This window comes from Perca fluviatilis, chromosome 3 (genome assembly GCF_010015445.1).
Source record: "Perca fluviatilis chromosome 3, GENO_Pfluv_1.0, whole genome shotgun sequence".
NCBI classification, from domain to species: Eukaryota; Metazoa; Chordata; class Actinopteri; order Perciformes; family Percidae; genus Perca; species Perca fluviatilis.
In genome coordinates, this window is record NC_053114.1 from 4,267,640 (window position 1) to 4,282,987 (window position 15,348).

Here is a 15,348-nt window from a genome sequence, read left to right on the forward strand (position 1 = left end):
TGTGTTACGTGTGTCTTACACCACACTGAGCCAGACAGCCAGACGGAAGCTCGTCTTGCCTCTGGTAATCCAAATAGCCAGCGCACCGCATCTGACATCAAAATAAGACGAGCCGGAGGGGGGGATGGGGAGGGGTTAAGGGGAATGAAAGAGAGAGCGACAGCACACAGATGCGAAGTGAGACTATTGATCTTTGTGGAGGCTGAGTGCTTTCACCCAGTTAAACCTCAGCTTGGCAGTGGGGATGCACACGCGCGCACACACACACTAGCTAGTCACGTTGAACAAATGCCACCCACATGTCCGTTGGCCAGGTCGAGCAGGTCCCGCAGTCTGCAGCCTCGCCTGTGCCTCCGCTCGTAACAGATGCTGTTTTCCAGCACCACGTAGTCGGCCCCCACGGCCCTCAGGATGTCATAGACTTCCTCTGGGGACTGGCGAGCATACACCTGATACACCTGCGCACACACACACACACACACACACACACACACACACACACACACACACACACACACACACACACACACACACACACAGTGTGTTTAGGTGTGTGTGGATTTTTGATTGCTTAATGTCCCTAAAGATCATCTGGCATTATAATTTAACACCAACATTGGAAAGAAAAAACGTCTCTCATGGAAATCTATTATCAGACACATTTAATTTTTTCCCGGATTACAGTTTTGATGAAAGTTGGTTTGGATTCAGTTATAACCTGTTTACTAAAAAAAAAAATTAAACAGAATCGTAAAACAAAGGTGTTAAAGTGTAACAGATGTCCGCTTTCTGCAATCTGTCATTGTTCATCTTTTCAACAGCAGATTTAAATAGACGACCTGCAAGTGCTGTAAGAACTGAATTGTTTATCAGGAACAAATCTCAGCCCGGGAGTAGTGTTTGAATGAGGGCTGGAACATTGAAGTGACAAACCCAACTTGCAAGTTTCCACACTGAATGAAGACCATGGCTGTGACTGAAATCGCTCCCTGTGTCCTATTTAGAGCACTATTTTCACCCTTGCCATGTCCGGATGTGACCGTCCGACGGATTACTGTTCAGATGTGAAAGACCCAAACAAACAACACAATTGATCAAGTTTTGTGTGTGTGTACCAAAGCCTGATATCATCTTCTTCCTTACTGTCATAGTGCACCAGTGTTGTCTTAAAAACTATTAAAAATGCATCAATAAAAAGGTACATCGTTGCACTGGGTGACCTGTTCCTTTATTACCATAAACACACACACACACACACACACACACACACACACACACACACACACACACACACACACACACACACACACACACACACACACACACACACACACACACACACACACACACACACACACACACACAGTGTTTCCTCTATGTAGATAGCATAGTGGCGGTGCGCCACGGTAAAATTTCCAGTGCCTATGTAGCTTTATGGAGGAAGGGTGTATTTGTGCTACAATTTACACACTCTAAAAATAAACCTTTTCAACAGTTGCTTCCCAATTTAGAATACATGCCTGCTGGCTAAGTGAATTAATTCAAGAAGGAGACTTCTTTTTTTTTTTGTGACACACAATTTAAGGGTAGAAAAGAACTGGAAACATGTTCTCCTCAATAACAATCACACGCACAACACACACACACACAGCCCATGTTGTGAATCATTAATGAGCTCCACACTAAGCCCTGGCCTGTCCAGCGCCTCAGCTCGGCGGCTGACTTTCCGCTGGGAGGCAAAACATAAGCTCAGCTACCCAGGACATGACCCCCACATAACTTCCTGCTCATTGGGAAGAATACACACACACACACACACACACACACACACACACAACACACAGAATGCAGGAGCAGAAAACAGACGAATAATGGTAAAGCTAATTTTCTACAGTAGTCGTATGTCGTTGCTTACGAATAATTTTGTAGTGGCACACATATTAAGCCCTGAAATGAACTGGAAATATTCCCAGCACGTTTCCAGCATGTTGTAGCCTGGGTCAGGGTTTTGTGATCAGTGTTTGGGTTATGTATTTCAAAATTCCTATAGTCCGTTCTATAGCAGAGTAACACACAGCTATTTAAGTCCATTGGCTTGACATGTAATAGTAATAACAACAGGCATATTAAGGTAAAGGGAAGAAAAATCAAATAAAGGCACGGTGCAAATCTAATTAAAAAAAATAAAATAAAAAATACAAAACCATTTATCTTTTAATTGAATTATTTTTATGCCAATTAACAACTTATTTAATTTGGCAAATAAACAGAATAAAATTGAATCATTTGATTTACTCAGTAATGAAAGCCCTTTGCATCCACATTAACAGAAAACAATGCTCTTGTACAGCATTTCTCACATACATTACTATGATGCACTCAAGTGCGAGCGCCACCACTCATCTCAGCTTTACTGGAGCGCAGCATTTTCTCCATTTTCCCCTACGTTACGACTCAGTCCCACCTAATGGATGCACACTGTACGCGGTGCATCTTCTGATCCAAGTATTCATTCACACCATCACCGCAGGTCACTGGCCCCCATCTACGGACAAGTCCCTTGTCCCTCACGCAAGACACTAACACGGAGCTGAGTGAGATGGATGAGTGAGGCAAAGTGCCGTCTGCTGCAGTCGCACAATACAGATTTCTCTGTGTAGGAAAGAGGCAGCCATTAGAGCAACAGCAAGTTCTGGGAAAAAGGTAGACAATTCAGACTTTGATTCCAGTACCAAAATAACATATAACAGTTGCATATTACTACAATAAAATGGGGCTTTAATTTGGTCTTCTTATATGTGGAACTAGTCAGGTCGTGATTTAACACAGTGGCTCCCAAAGTTGGGTCCGGGGACCCCCAGGGGTCCTTGAGGTGGTTCCAGGGGTCCCCAGCAAAAATGGGGAATAATTTATTTTCACTATAATTCCACGCATAAGTAACACAATGACCGAAAGTATGAATATTTTGGTTATGGGTTGCATACACTTTCTGTAAGGTTCAAGGTTCAAGGTATCTGTATTATCCCCGAAGGGCAATTTGGTTTACAGCCAGCAGTAGGCTACATAGACAGCAAGCACACCAAAAAACACAACACAAGTTGTTGTCCGTAATATTTGTTTTAGCGGCAGCTTTGGCAGTAAGATGTAATCGCGGGCAGGTGTCCACTGTATGTTGTCGGTAGATTGGCGGCTCTAACAGGTAGTGATGTGACAACCGGCTCTTTTACGCGAGTCGGTTCAACCGGACGGTTGTTGATTGGCGAACCGAGTCTATAAATTCGGTCAACGGTTCACGTGCCTGCGGCTGCGGCATCCGGCTACTCCCGGTCTCGGCAGTAGCCGGGTGCCCGCCCGGTCTGCTCGTGACAGCCTGTAACATTCACTTCTCTAACATTCAACTTAACATAACTAAGATAACGTGAATTTGTATGTGATGCACTTCCCAATCAATAATGTGTGAATTTCCGAACACAATCACCTAAGATGCATCAGAAACAAGGCTTGGTTAATAACTCAAACTTGCCGAGAACCGTTAGACAAACCGTTTGCTTATATACTCGAGCGGTTGTTAACGGTTACATTCGGTCTCGACTCTCGGCAGTGCAGACTCTCGGCAGTAGCCGGGTGCACGGTCTCTACTCTCTTAACAACTCTTTCGGTCCAATGAATCGTGCTGCTCGAGGTAGCCCATTTCCTGATTGATTCTACCACCACTCCAGTGGAGGCGCTAATGAGGTAAAAAACAGGAGTGAGTCGGTTCATTGACGTATGGCACTCGATTCTCCCGGCTCAGTGAAACGAATCGGGTTAATAACCGGCTGTTCGGTCAGTTCATCATCACTACTAACAGGAGCAGGAGTGCGGTTGTAAAGTTTAATGATGGTAGTCCCCAGAGAAAGAGAAGAAGCTGGTCATTTCCTGGCACTGATTAGAACCCAAATTGAAACGTAAGTAACTAAAATGTCTGAATTTCAGAACATGGTGTGAAATTGGTCGTTATTACTGTGACTTATAGTAAGTTGACTTACATAAGTGTCAGGTTTAGTTCCATCATAGTGTTAATAGTGTCAAAAAACATTTGCTGACGTTGATGTTCAGTAGCTAGCTCAAAGATTATCGGCTAATAAAATTACTGATTTAGCAGGGGGGGAGACTGTGTCCGTGTCACATTCGCATTAAGGGCCGAGCACCCCTAAAGGTCTGATCCTAGAATTGCCACTGGTTAAGCCTAAGATGAGCTAATACATCCATGAAGATACGGACCGTGTGGGGACACGCGCAGCCGTGGAGATGATAGAGCAGAGGCAGCTAATGCGGCTAACCGTGCTAACACGGTCAACAGTGCTAACGCAGCTAGTGGTAATTACTTACCGAGGCTATCCGGGAGGTGCGATGTTTCTCACAGTGAAGTCCTCTTGTATGCATTATTACTGTTGCCCATATTAGCACGATTAGCCACATAGCTATATAGCCTTCAATCTCAGCAATGTGACACAAACACCCTAGTAGCCGCTGAGGCAGAATGTGATATAAACCTTAGCTGGTGAAGTGGAGGCTGAGGAAGAGCGGCCAGCCCTACTTTCCCCTTATTCACCTTACCTGGGGAAGAAAGGGCTAAACGGCCCCTACGACCCGAGTGCGGTGCCTCACTGCTAACAGTATTAGCGGACACAACATGTCTAACAGTGCTAACATCTGAACCAACCTGACCATCAGAATGTGCAGGGAAGAAAAACTCTTGAGGCCATACAACATGTACGCCCTTTATTGATTAAATAAGGGGGTTGTTGGTGGTGCTGGTGCTGCCTTCTCCAGAAGGTACTGTCGTGTTGGGTTCTTAAAATAAGGAAATAAAGAAGTAGCAGCTTAGATTCACACGGCCTACTTTATTGTTCTCTCTTCAACTCTCCTGCTATATCCCCTGTGATAGCCTATACTGCCCCCTAGTGCCCTGGCAGTCTAACAATATTATAAATCACACCACATCTCCCTTTCTGAAAAGCAATAAACTGTGACCTACATATTTATCACCAGGTTGCATCTAAACTCGTAATCTCACTTTTGCATGTGAAACATTTGGTCTACTATAACATTTCTTTACAGTGCTTATTTAACACTACTTTCCTGTGAACTCTATTGAGACCAGATTACACTAACAAATGTGAACTCTTTGAGGCCCTTTAAGCTACGAATGAACACACAGTAGTCACCCTAGACCTTTAACACAAAACAGGATTCAACCTCCTATTAAACTCTTATAATTCTTACATTACTAACCCTCCCTGTTCTGCCCTCAATACATTTAGCATCTTTTCTTCATCATTCCTTTTTTTTTTTTTTTTTGATGAGATCTCACAGATTTAGTCTATCGGGCTTTGAGATAGACCTGCCAGATCTGGTTCTCACTGTTTGGGGAGAGTGCTGAGGCCCCTCCGGAGACACCTGTCCAGTGTCCGTCGAAGTGTCCTGCAGATCAACCCCTGCAGCATGCCCTTGTGCGTTACTGCTGTCGTCTGCTGACATGGGCACAAGGTGGCGGCGATTCCTCCTTAAAGTGCCTTGTGGTCCATTGACCAGGTAAGATCTAGGTGTTTCATGTGCGGATGTCACAGTACCTGTAGATCTTGTGTTTGTGATCCACACTTGATCTCCTGGTGACAGGTCTGAGAGATTTCTCACTCTGTGTCTGTGGTCGTAGTTGCTTGCGTCCATCCATCTCTTCTCCCTTTCTTTGCGCTGCACCGACCGAAGGTCTGGGATGGCTGGCTCCAACACCGCCGGGAAAGCTGGCACTGTTGTGCGCAGGCGGCGCCCCATAAGCAGCTGGGCCGGACTGAAGCCATTGCTCAAAGGAGTGCTCCTGTAAGCCAGCAGCGCACGATAGGGGTCAGATGCTTTCTTCAGTAGGTTTTTGATGGTTTGGACAGCGCGCTCGGCCTCGCCGTTGCTTTGAGGGTATCTGGGGCTGCTCGTGGCATGCTCGAACTCATACTCTGTGGCGAAAGCTGTCATGTGAGCCCCCGCGAACTGAGGCCCGTTGTCTGTGACTAGAATCTCTGGTATGCCGTGCCTGACGAACATTGACTTGAGGTGTTTTACCACATCCACACATCTTGTCGGGCTCAGCTGGGCCACCTCCACGTACCTGGAAAAGTATTTCCAACAAAGGCAAGAACAAGGTTTTTATTTTTTTTTTTCAAAACAACACCCCCGGCCGCCCGTGGTGGGTGGGGTGGTTGGGGGTGCTGGGGGGGGTGGGGGGGCCGGGTGGGTTGGGTGGGCGCGGCGAGGCATATCACCACCCCCCCCTTGGTTGCTGGGTGGGGCGGGGGGGCGCCAGGGATGGTTTGGGGGGTGTGGGTGTGGTGTTTGTGTGTGGTTTTTTTTTTGGTTTTTTTGCGGGGGGGGGGGGGGGGAGGAAAGGTGGGTGGGTGTGGGTTGTTTTTTTTTTTTTTTTTTTGTTTTGTGGGTTTTTTTTTTTTTTTTTTTTGTTTTTTTTTTTTTTTTTGGGGGGGCCTGGCCTCCACTGTTTTTTTGTTATGCGTGAGTGGTTTCCTCTCAGATCCGTTTGTTGCCGTTTAATGTCCTCTGCTTGTCTGACCATATTAATGGCTTTTGTCAGATCCAGCCTGCTTTCCATCTGCATCTTCTGCGAAAGCACATTGTCTCGGATGCCTACTACGATCCTGTCTCTCAACAGCTTGTCGCGCAGTGCCCCGTACTCACAATCTTCAGCCCGTGCATATAAAGCCGTTATGAACGAGTCTGCAGATTCGGACGGCCCCTGAGCTCGCTGGTTAAATTTAGCTCGTTGGTAAATCACATTTTCCTTCGGCACGAAAAAGTTTGTGAAGCCGTCTCTGACGGAGCTGTACACCAGTTTCTGTTCAGCGGTTAAAGTCATCCCTTTTAACACGTCATCTGCCTCGTCTCCCATGCAATATATTAGCGTGTTCACCTGGTTAGCATCAGATGACTTATCCAGGTCGCTAGCCACTCTGAAACGCTCGAACCGTCTTATCCATTTTTCCCAGTCTTGTGGCTTTGAAAAGTCGAAGGATTCCGGCGGGTCTATTGAGAACGTTGCACATGTTTTAGCAGGAGGCTGTGGAGGGTCGTCCTGTTCACGCCCGGCAGCTTGCTGTCCTCGTTGCGAGTGTGACATGCTCGCTAACTGCTTAGCTTTAGCCTCTCCACTTCGGTGTTTTTTTTTTCGTTTGTTGTGTCCTCCCTCTTCTCATATACTGCCCGCTATCCTTCCACTCACTTCTGACACCATGTCGTGTTGGGTTCTTAAAATAAGGAAATAAAGACGTAGCAGCTTAGATTCACACGGCCTACTTTATTGTTCTCTCTTCAACTCTCCTGCTATATCCCCTGTGATAGCCTATACTGCCCCCTAGTGCCCTGGCAGTCTAACAATATTATAGATCACACCACAGGTACGGCACGGGCTGGCCCAAAGCCCGGGGTAGGGAGTGAGCAGGTCCGAGATGGCAAGTGGCGGTCCTATCCCCGAAGCTCTCTGTGGGCTTTCCTCATCGGAAGTGTACGATTTCCGAGTACAATGGAACGCAGCATTAACCGCATTGCCAAGCTCGGGGGGAGAGACCAACCGCTGCTGAATTTGAATTTAGGGCGGAAAAGTCGCCACAGACGCTTTCTCAGACTGTATTACTTGAAAAAGCAGCAAATACAAGCATTCATCAGTGGGTCATATGCTCAATCACCATTGTTTTAACTCACTTTTGATAGATAGGAACTTTCTAGACAATTAACTAGATGAAAATCTTACAGACAATAACTTTAAGGACCTGTCCTGATACAGGTCATGCAGGTTGTTAATAATAATAAAACATCTAGAAGCAAATTACTATCAGTTGGGGATCATGGGACAACATTTTATTAAATGGGTGCCGTGGTCTAATTTGTGTCAGTTTAGGGCTCCTTCACGTAAAAAAGTTTGGGGCCCACTGAATTAACATACAGTAAGTCAGACTTTTCGGTTTTCAGTTTCACTGTTCCTTTTTTTGTGTGTTTTTGTTTGGACAAGACTTTGTTGCAAAATGTGAATTATATATGCTCAGATGAATGAATAAATTAGCTTGTTTTCCTAAACTGAAGAATTTAAATGTTCTTGTGAATATAGAGAACAGATGTTGGATGAATCTCTTAAGACCTAAGCTGGGCTCAAACCACAACTTAAAAAAAAAAGAAGAAAAAGAAAGTGGCGAGTGCTGCTGTTCAATTGCATTTTGCAGAACAAAGTGATATTCAGACGCAGCATATTTGCAACAAAGTCAATAGAAATACAAGAACGGAGTCAAACAATAATATTCGCTCTGGGCATCTAACATTTAGGTGGAGACAGAGGAGTACAACTGCTGGAGCTGAAAATGTTTCAACTTGAGTGCAAATGTGTGGTTCTTCTGAGTTCCACTGCGGCCATGAATATAGAGACCGGAGAAACTTTGGCAGTCAGAGCTGTCACACATCAGTCGCCAGTTAGGAGACTTGTCCATTGGATTGCAGGCAAGAGATAGAAACACCTTACTCACTTACAACACAGGGTGGCCATTTAACAAATATTATGGCGGAGAGGTGAACCTTCACCCTCCCAAAATGTATGTGTACTAATTGACAGACTCCTTCAGTTAGACTCTTCGTAGTCTATACACACAACGTTCCACTTCCGGGATTGTTCAGGTGGCGCCGGAAATTCCGCCAGATGTCCCTCTTTTCGGTCGATGTACGTCACCTTCTGCTTTCTTTGTGTTGCGTTCTAAACTGCTCCTCAGATCTCTGCAGGGTAAACCAGACAGCTAGCTAGACTATCTGTCCAATCTGAGTTTTCTGTTGCACAACTAAAACAACTTTTGAACGTACACACGCTCCACCAAAACAAGTTCCTTCCCGAGGCTATTTTGCAGAGGCACCGTGGCTCTGTCCGGTGCTTAGCGCCGCCCAAGACGATTGTGATTGGTTTAAAGAAATTCCAATAAACCAGAGCACGTTTTTTCTCCCATCCCGGGAATGCTGTGTGGACTTGCCAGACCATCCTCCGCAGTGCTGTGGAGGAAGGTCTGGCAATGCGAGACTAGACTCTAAGCTACACAACTCCGGCATCGCATATTAACACGTACCAACAACAATGCACACTCTACAACCATAAACACAAACCACACCCCAACCCTCCCCACGCACACACAACATATTGAAGTTATGACTATTAACTCTCTCAAAGCTAATACATTCACAAACAAGCATTTAAATCAGCATGACTCACTTGTATGACTGACACTGTAATTACGATAAGTTAAGCCTTCATTGTCTCCTATTGGAGAAATTCGTCTCTGGCAGTCAAGAGAACAAAAAATGGCAACACATTGCACGTCAATACAATAAACATACAACAAACATACATTGTCTCATCCAAATGCGTTCAATAAACAACCAATTCCCAACTATTTACTTTAAAGTTGACATTTTTCCATGTATTGTGTTGTGCTATCTTGCAGCCCCTCGGGCAGCTTCCACAGCCGTGTGTATGTTTGACAGTATAGAGCAGCCTACAGTACCTGTTTGGTCCTCTCCCGCAGGTCTTTATCTTCATAATGGGGGTGGTTGGTGAGAACTCTGCCTGTGCACAGCTTGATGCCAGCCAGCAGCTGCATGCTGCCTGCAAACACAGCCCGCTTAGGGGTCTTTGTGCTGTGGGCAAACAAAGAGAGAAGGGAGAGCGAAGGACACGTCAGTCACCGCTTAGAAATATTTGGATTGGGGCGACCTCTAGCTCACCCAGTAAGAGCGTGCGCCCCATGTAGGCTGAGTCCTTTGCAGCGGCCTGGGTTTGAGTCTGACCCGCGGCCCTTTGCTGCGTGTCGTCTCCCATCTCTTTCCCACCTTTCCTGTCTATCCACTGTCACTATCGAATAAAGGGAAAATCCCCCAAAAATAGTCTTTAGAACAAACAAACATTTGGATTACACATACATTACAAATCTTCTGACGAACCAGTAGGTTTTAGAGCTTTGTTAGTGAGGTTAAAACAAGTCGCAGAGGAAAATATATCTTTGCCGAAAGATATTTCTGTGGTTTGAAGGAGATGAAAAAGGGTATTCAAAGGTGCATTCAGTCATCCAAAAATTTTGATTGAATTTTTTGATTTGCTTTGTTATTAAGTCCAAATTCTTTTTTCCCACACTTTTTTTCTGCATTTGCAGCAATAATTGGGTCGTATTGACGGAATTTAAAAGGTTCTTTCACAGATGTTGCTTCAAGGACAGCGGCTATCTACATCAGGACCGCACAACATTATTATTTGTGTTAAATTACCAACAGATGACAAAAGCTGTGCAGCTACTGTGGCACAGAACTGACTGAAGGCACAAGGACCAACCATGTGAGGGGTTGGCGTGTTAAGAAGTTGCCTGACATCGTGGCGTGCAGGTTAATCGGTGTGTGTTAACCAAACTTGACCTTTACTGGCCTCTATTATGACAACACAGACACAGACAAACACACAAAAACATGTTGTAGTAAAACATATTCACAGACACAGACACACACACACAGGATAGTGCTAGGATTGAATTAGGATGAGAATACTGCACACTTTGATGCTCAGGTGTAACTATTATGTTACAGGATGACTGGCAGACCATTTCTGTTTATCCAACAGCTGATTGGAGAAATGAGTGGGAAAAAATATCGATAAGGCAATACTGTATATCGTTGTCCTTCTTCGTGTGATACGAGAATGAATACACTGGCGCCAAATACGGATTCTTTTTTGAGGCATTTTAGGCCTTTATTTGATAGGACAGCTTAGACAGGGAAGGGAAGAGAGGGGTGGACATGCAGCAAAGATTGGTAGACCTACAACCAATCAAAGCCACGAAACGACAAAGCTCTGAGCAACATATGCAAGTTGGGTGCTTGGTCCATTTTTTAAGCAAGAAAAAGTTCCAGTTCCGACTTGATTGTGTCTGTCTGTGGATTCAGAACCCCAAACTGTAAGTATACCGCTAAAACATTTTGTCTTCTTCTTTGTGGCTTATGAGCATCCGCCTACACATCAGCTACTGCATCTGCAGAGATGATGCTTGCTAACACTAACTCGTGAGTTTGTGCAGTGTTTACAAGCTTTTTCAAATGTGTATCAGCTTTTATGAGCTTCTGTCAGTCTTTTCACAGTATAAAAGGCCAGCCTCCCCCTTTTCTTCCTCTCACCGCCAGCAGCAGTCCCAGCTGCTCCTTTCGCCCGCAGCTCCTTTAGCACGTAGAGTACCGTTCGCTCTGATCCAGGATTCTCATTGTCATTCAACGGTACAGTGTGTGAACCGTTTGTGTGTTAATCCAGGCTCAGTGGCAAGGCCTCTTCTCTAGCACCGTTTTCAGTGATGTGGAGAAGCTGAGCCATCACCACAGTAGTAAAACATGTAGTAAAATATATTCACAGGTAACCGGAATATCCGAGTCCAAATGATTTACACCTTTAGTAGTGGTCTGATACATGGTGTTTGGTAACCCCACAATCATTCCCAGCACAGCTTTACCCAACTTGAACCATTCTAACTATTAATGATAACTGAAACCCCCTGTGTGTGTCAGTGATGTGACATGTCTGAGTAGCTTTTCTGATTATTATTTTAGTCACTCCCACCTTCAAAGAGCACTCCAACCGCACACGCACACACACACACACACACAGTTACATGGTACTGGGAGGAACTGGTGATGACGACTAATAGTGAGATTGAGAAAGTGATTGGGAGAGGTCTTCTAAATGAGCCAAGCCATGGAGTCTCGCTACTGATTGAGAGGTGTGTAGTTCGACCAAGGACATCTCACTCTCCGTCTGGCTGGCTCTCTGAACTGCCTTGGAGTTAGAATTTCATGGAAGACACACGCACAGACACACACACACACATGCACACACACACACACACACCACAGAGCTGCACTTTCACCGTTTACGGATGAGGCCAAATGCTGCTAATTTAGACAACTTAAAACACGACAAGGAGCAGGATGACAGGAAGACATTTAAGGGAGCAAGAGAGAGTGAGTCAAAGAGCGAGACAAAGCGAGAGCAGAGGATGCAAAAAATGGTGAGGATAGAGTTTCACAGAGGGAGCCGAAAAATGGATTCTTACAGAAGGATGGATATACAAATGAATGGTGGCACATATTTCCCAAGAATGGATACATTCATTTGTTTTAATTAGACAGACAAATGTATACAATGAGACAAATCTACTAAACAAGTCGGAGTGGGGTGGGAGGTGGGGGGGGGAGTGATGAGCACCATTTGCTGGGTGTTCAGTGTGTTCAGCTGCCAGTGTTTTTAGTAAAAGGTGCAGTAGGTAAGACTTATCAAACTAACTTTCTGTCATATTTGCTGAAACTGACCCTATGTCAGTTTCAGTAGAACTACAGTCCAGTAGAACTACACGAAGCAGGCTCCTCTGGCACCACCTACAGCCTGTAGTGCGATGTGCAAAAATCCACCACTCCCTGTTCAGATGCACCAATTAGGGCCGGGGGGGGGTGTCTAACTGCGTGACAATCACTGCTCATGCACACACATTCATTCTCCCTTGTGGGGGACCGTTTTGGGCTTTAGCAGAAAGGGGACAAGGGACTGAGAAGTTGTCCATGTTCAAATTTTTTGGCAAAGTCCTGGATCTTCACAATCCTACCCACAGCACCTTTAAGCTAGCTAGCTAGCTACACAGTTGTCGCACACACTCACACACTTTTGAAAGATGAATAGAAGAGATTATTTTATCCCTTGATGGGTGGTAAAAGAAATGTACAGTATATTTCTGTCAAATCGCAATTTTAATTGTTTAACTTACTACGTTTGTTGTGAATGTTGGGAGTCCATTACTATCCAAAAATGTATGCCAAGTCAGTTTTTGGAACAGTCATATTGCTCTTTTAGAAGGCACCGACTCGTGTTTAAGAGTGAGAACTTAAAAAAAGTCAGCGATAAACAAAGTCAGTGTTTTGACTAAAATATGCAGACTTTTTCATTTGAGCCCGTTTCTTCTCTGAATGGGTCTCCATGGTGAGTAGCTCGCCACTGAGCCTCCTGAATTTGCAGCAAAACTGCTGTCAAAGCTCTCATTAATAATTTCCACTGCAGCCTTCATAATTCTCGACCACAGGCTGTATATCTCCAGCCAGAGGAGGAAAGGGGCGGTCCTTGACTACTGAGATTACAGATTCACACAGACTGGTATTGTCGGATGACCTGTGTATTTGGTGAAATCTGTATGACGAGTGCTAGTTTAGTGGGAGAAACCAAGAGACGAAAGCGAGGGAGAAATTGATTGACTGCTATATTTCTGGCTCTTTAACGTGCCAATGAATGCCAAACAAATATTACAAATAGGCTCCAATTTTTACTTCCCAACTGTAATATTCAAAGTGCAATAAAACCCACTCCTGACTCTTATCTGTACTGTGAAATGTGACACGTGAGCTTTGTTCCCTATTCCAGCCACAGCCTGCAGTGCTCCGTAGTGTGCCGTGAAATGACAGCGCTGGGTTTGGACTGTGGTTTATCTGTGAGCCATGATAGTCTGAGAAGCAGCTGTTTGTATTACACAGGCGCCTGAGATGAAGCCGGGCTCCTCTCTATGCTGCACATGTAACACTTGCACTGCCTTGAACTCCTCACAGCCCGGCAACGAGTTCAGATGTCAGAGAGCGGAGTGGTGAAGCTGCTGCTAATCAGTGCTCCTTTTCATTTTATAAGCCTTCCTTGATTGACATCGCAAAACAACACAAAGTCTGGATAAAAAAAAAAGTGAAGATATAGAATGGGGTATGGGTAGAGAGGCAGAGCACATGGCTCAGACAGAAGCAATATTGGTGACTTTAAAAAACTGCACACTCACAACTATAACTCAGAGTTGGAGGCAGTGGAAGGACCAGGCATTGCTATGGATTTATCGACTGTCCATTTAGAAAAGGAGTATCAGCCTACAGCTGAACTGTGGAGCCACTGCTGTTATCAACAGGGGCAACTTGTGAATTATGGTGGCGCAAAGCACAGATGGACCATTATCAAGTTAACCTACGACCTTAGTTCTTCAAACCGGGGAAGTCCAGGGTCATGACTCATGAGCGATTCCCCTGGGCGTTAGGATAATCTCCTCATCAACCTGTCTAACAAACATATTTATATACTCATGAGGGCCGAAGACACGTATCATTAGCTATTGTGAAAGCCTTCTTACCTCTAATCTAATCCTAATCTCATCTCTAAATCCATTTTTTAAACTAATGTCTTTATCCCTTCCTAAACCTAATCTTGATCCTGTTTTCAGATACTCTTTGTGGAAATAAGAATTGGGAAAATTAGAGGGATTTTTCTGAACTTTGTATTCTTGTAAAGGACATGTATACACAGCAAAACAGATAAAGATCCCTCTGCATCAGTATTTCTCTTCTGGTTTCAACAACAGGCCACATTAAATCGTTTTCGGCAACCTTTATTTGTCGTACATGATTCATACATGCAGCACATCCCCTGCAGCTAGAATTACCAAAAATAAGTCCCTGACAGCTTTACATAAATACACTAGCTGGCCCAGAAATATACTCTCTTCTATATGCATGTACGGCCCCTCATTATGCCACAGTTTGAGAATCTCCCATGATATGTCCATGTAAAAACGAAATAGCCTTCGGCCTCAGTCCGCTGGAGAATACAGCCTAACACGAGGCCCCTTCTCCATCTTAATACTTACATCTGGAATGTAATTAGCGCAGCAGCAAGAAGATTAGCGCTCCGCCCTGCTCTCATCCCCAACCAAGGTATCACCAGGCAGCCCCTAATCCTTAGAACCTAATGGGATTAGCTCCGGAGGGAAAGGGAACCCATGTCACACACACAAATACATTCAAAATCCCAACGTCTCCTCCTCTGTTAAACTATCCATCTCTCTCTCTCTCTCTCTCTCTGTCATCCCACTATCTGTCTAATAGGATTAGACTCAAATTGGCCATTAAAAAAAAATGTCATCTGGTCCACTCAGTGTCATCCCAATCCAATCACAGCATCAACCAATTCAAGTTTAACACACTTCACTGTGCTGGTCTGAATAGAGTATACGTAAAGTGACAAGAAGAAACTGTGTGTGATGTGTCCTTGGCCAGACATTATGTTTGCGTAGTTACATGGTGCTAAACCCCACGCCCCACATCCAGACACACACACACACACACACACACACACACACACACACACACACACACACACACACACACACACACACACACACACACACACACACACACACACACACACACAGTACAGTACAGTACAGTACA

General features: G+C 44.8%; 1 protein-coding gene across 3 annotated transcripts in view; it reads right to left on the reverse strand.

The window, feature by feature from the left end:
* dpy19l3 (dpy-19 like C-mannosyltransferase 3) overlaps window positions 1-15,348 on the reverse strand; it is a 68,277-nt gene that overhangs the window by 2,396 nt on the left and 50,533 nt on the right. For all 3 annotated transcript variants that reach the window (XM_039794109.1, XM_039794107.1, XM_039794110.1), the window contains 2 exons: window positions 9,579-9,711; window positions 300-458 (listed from right to left, as the gene is read on the reverse strand). In XM_039794109.1, the coding sequence (XP_039650043.1) occupies window positions 300-458; window positions 9,579-9,711 (292 nt within the window). The remainder of the gene's footprint in view (window positions 1-299; window positions 459-9,578; window positions 9,712-15,348) is intronic.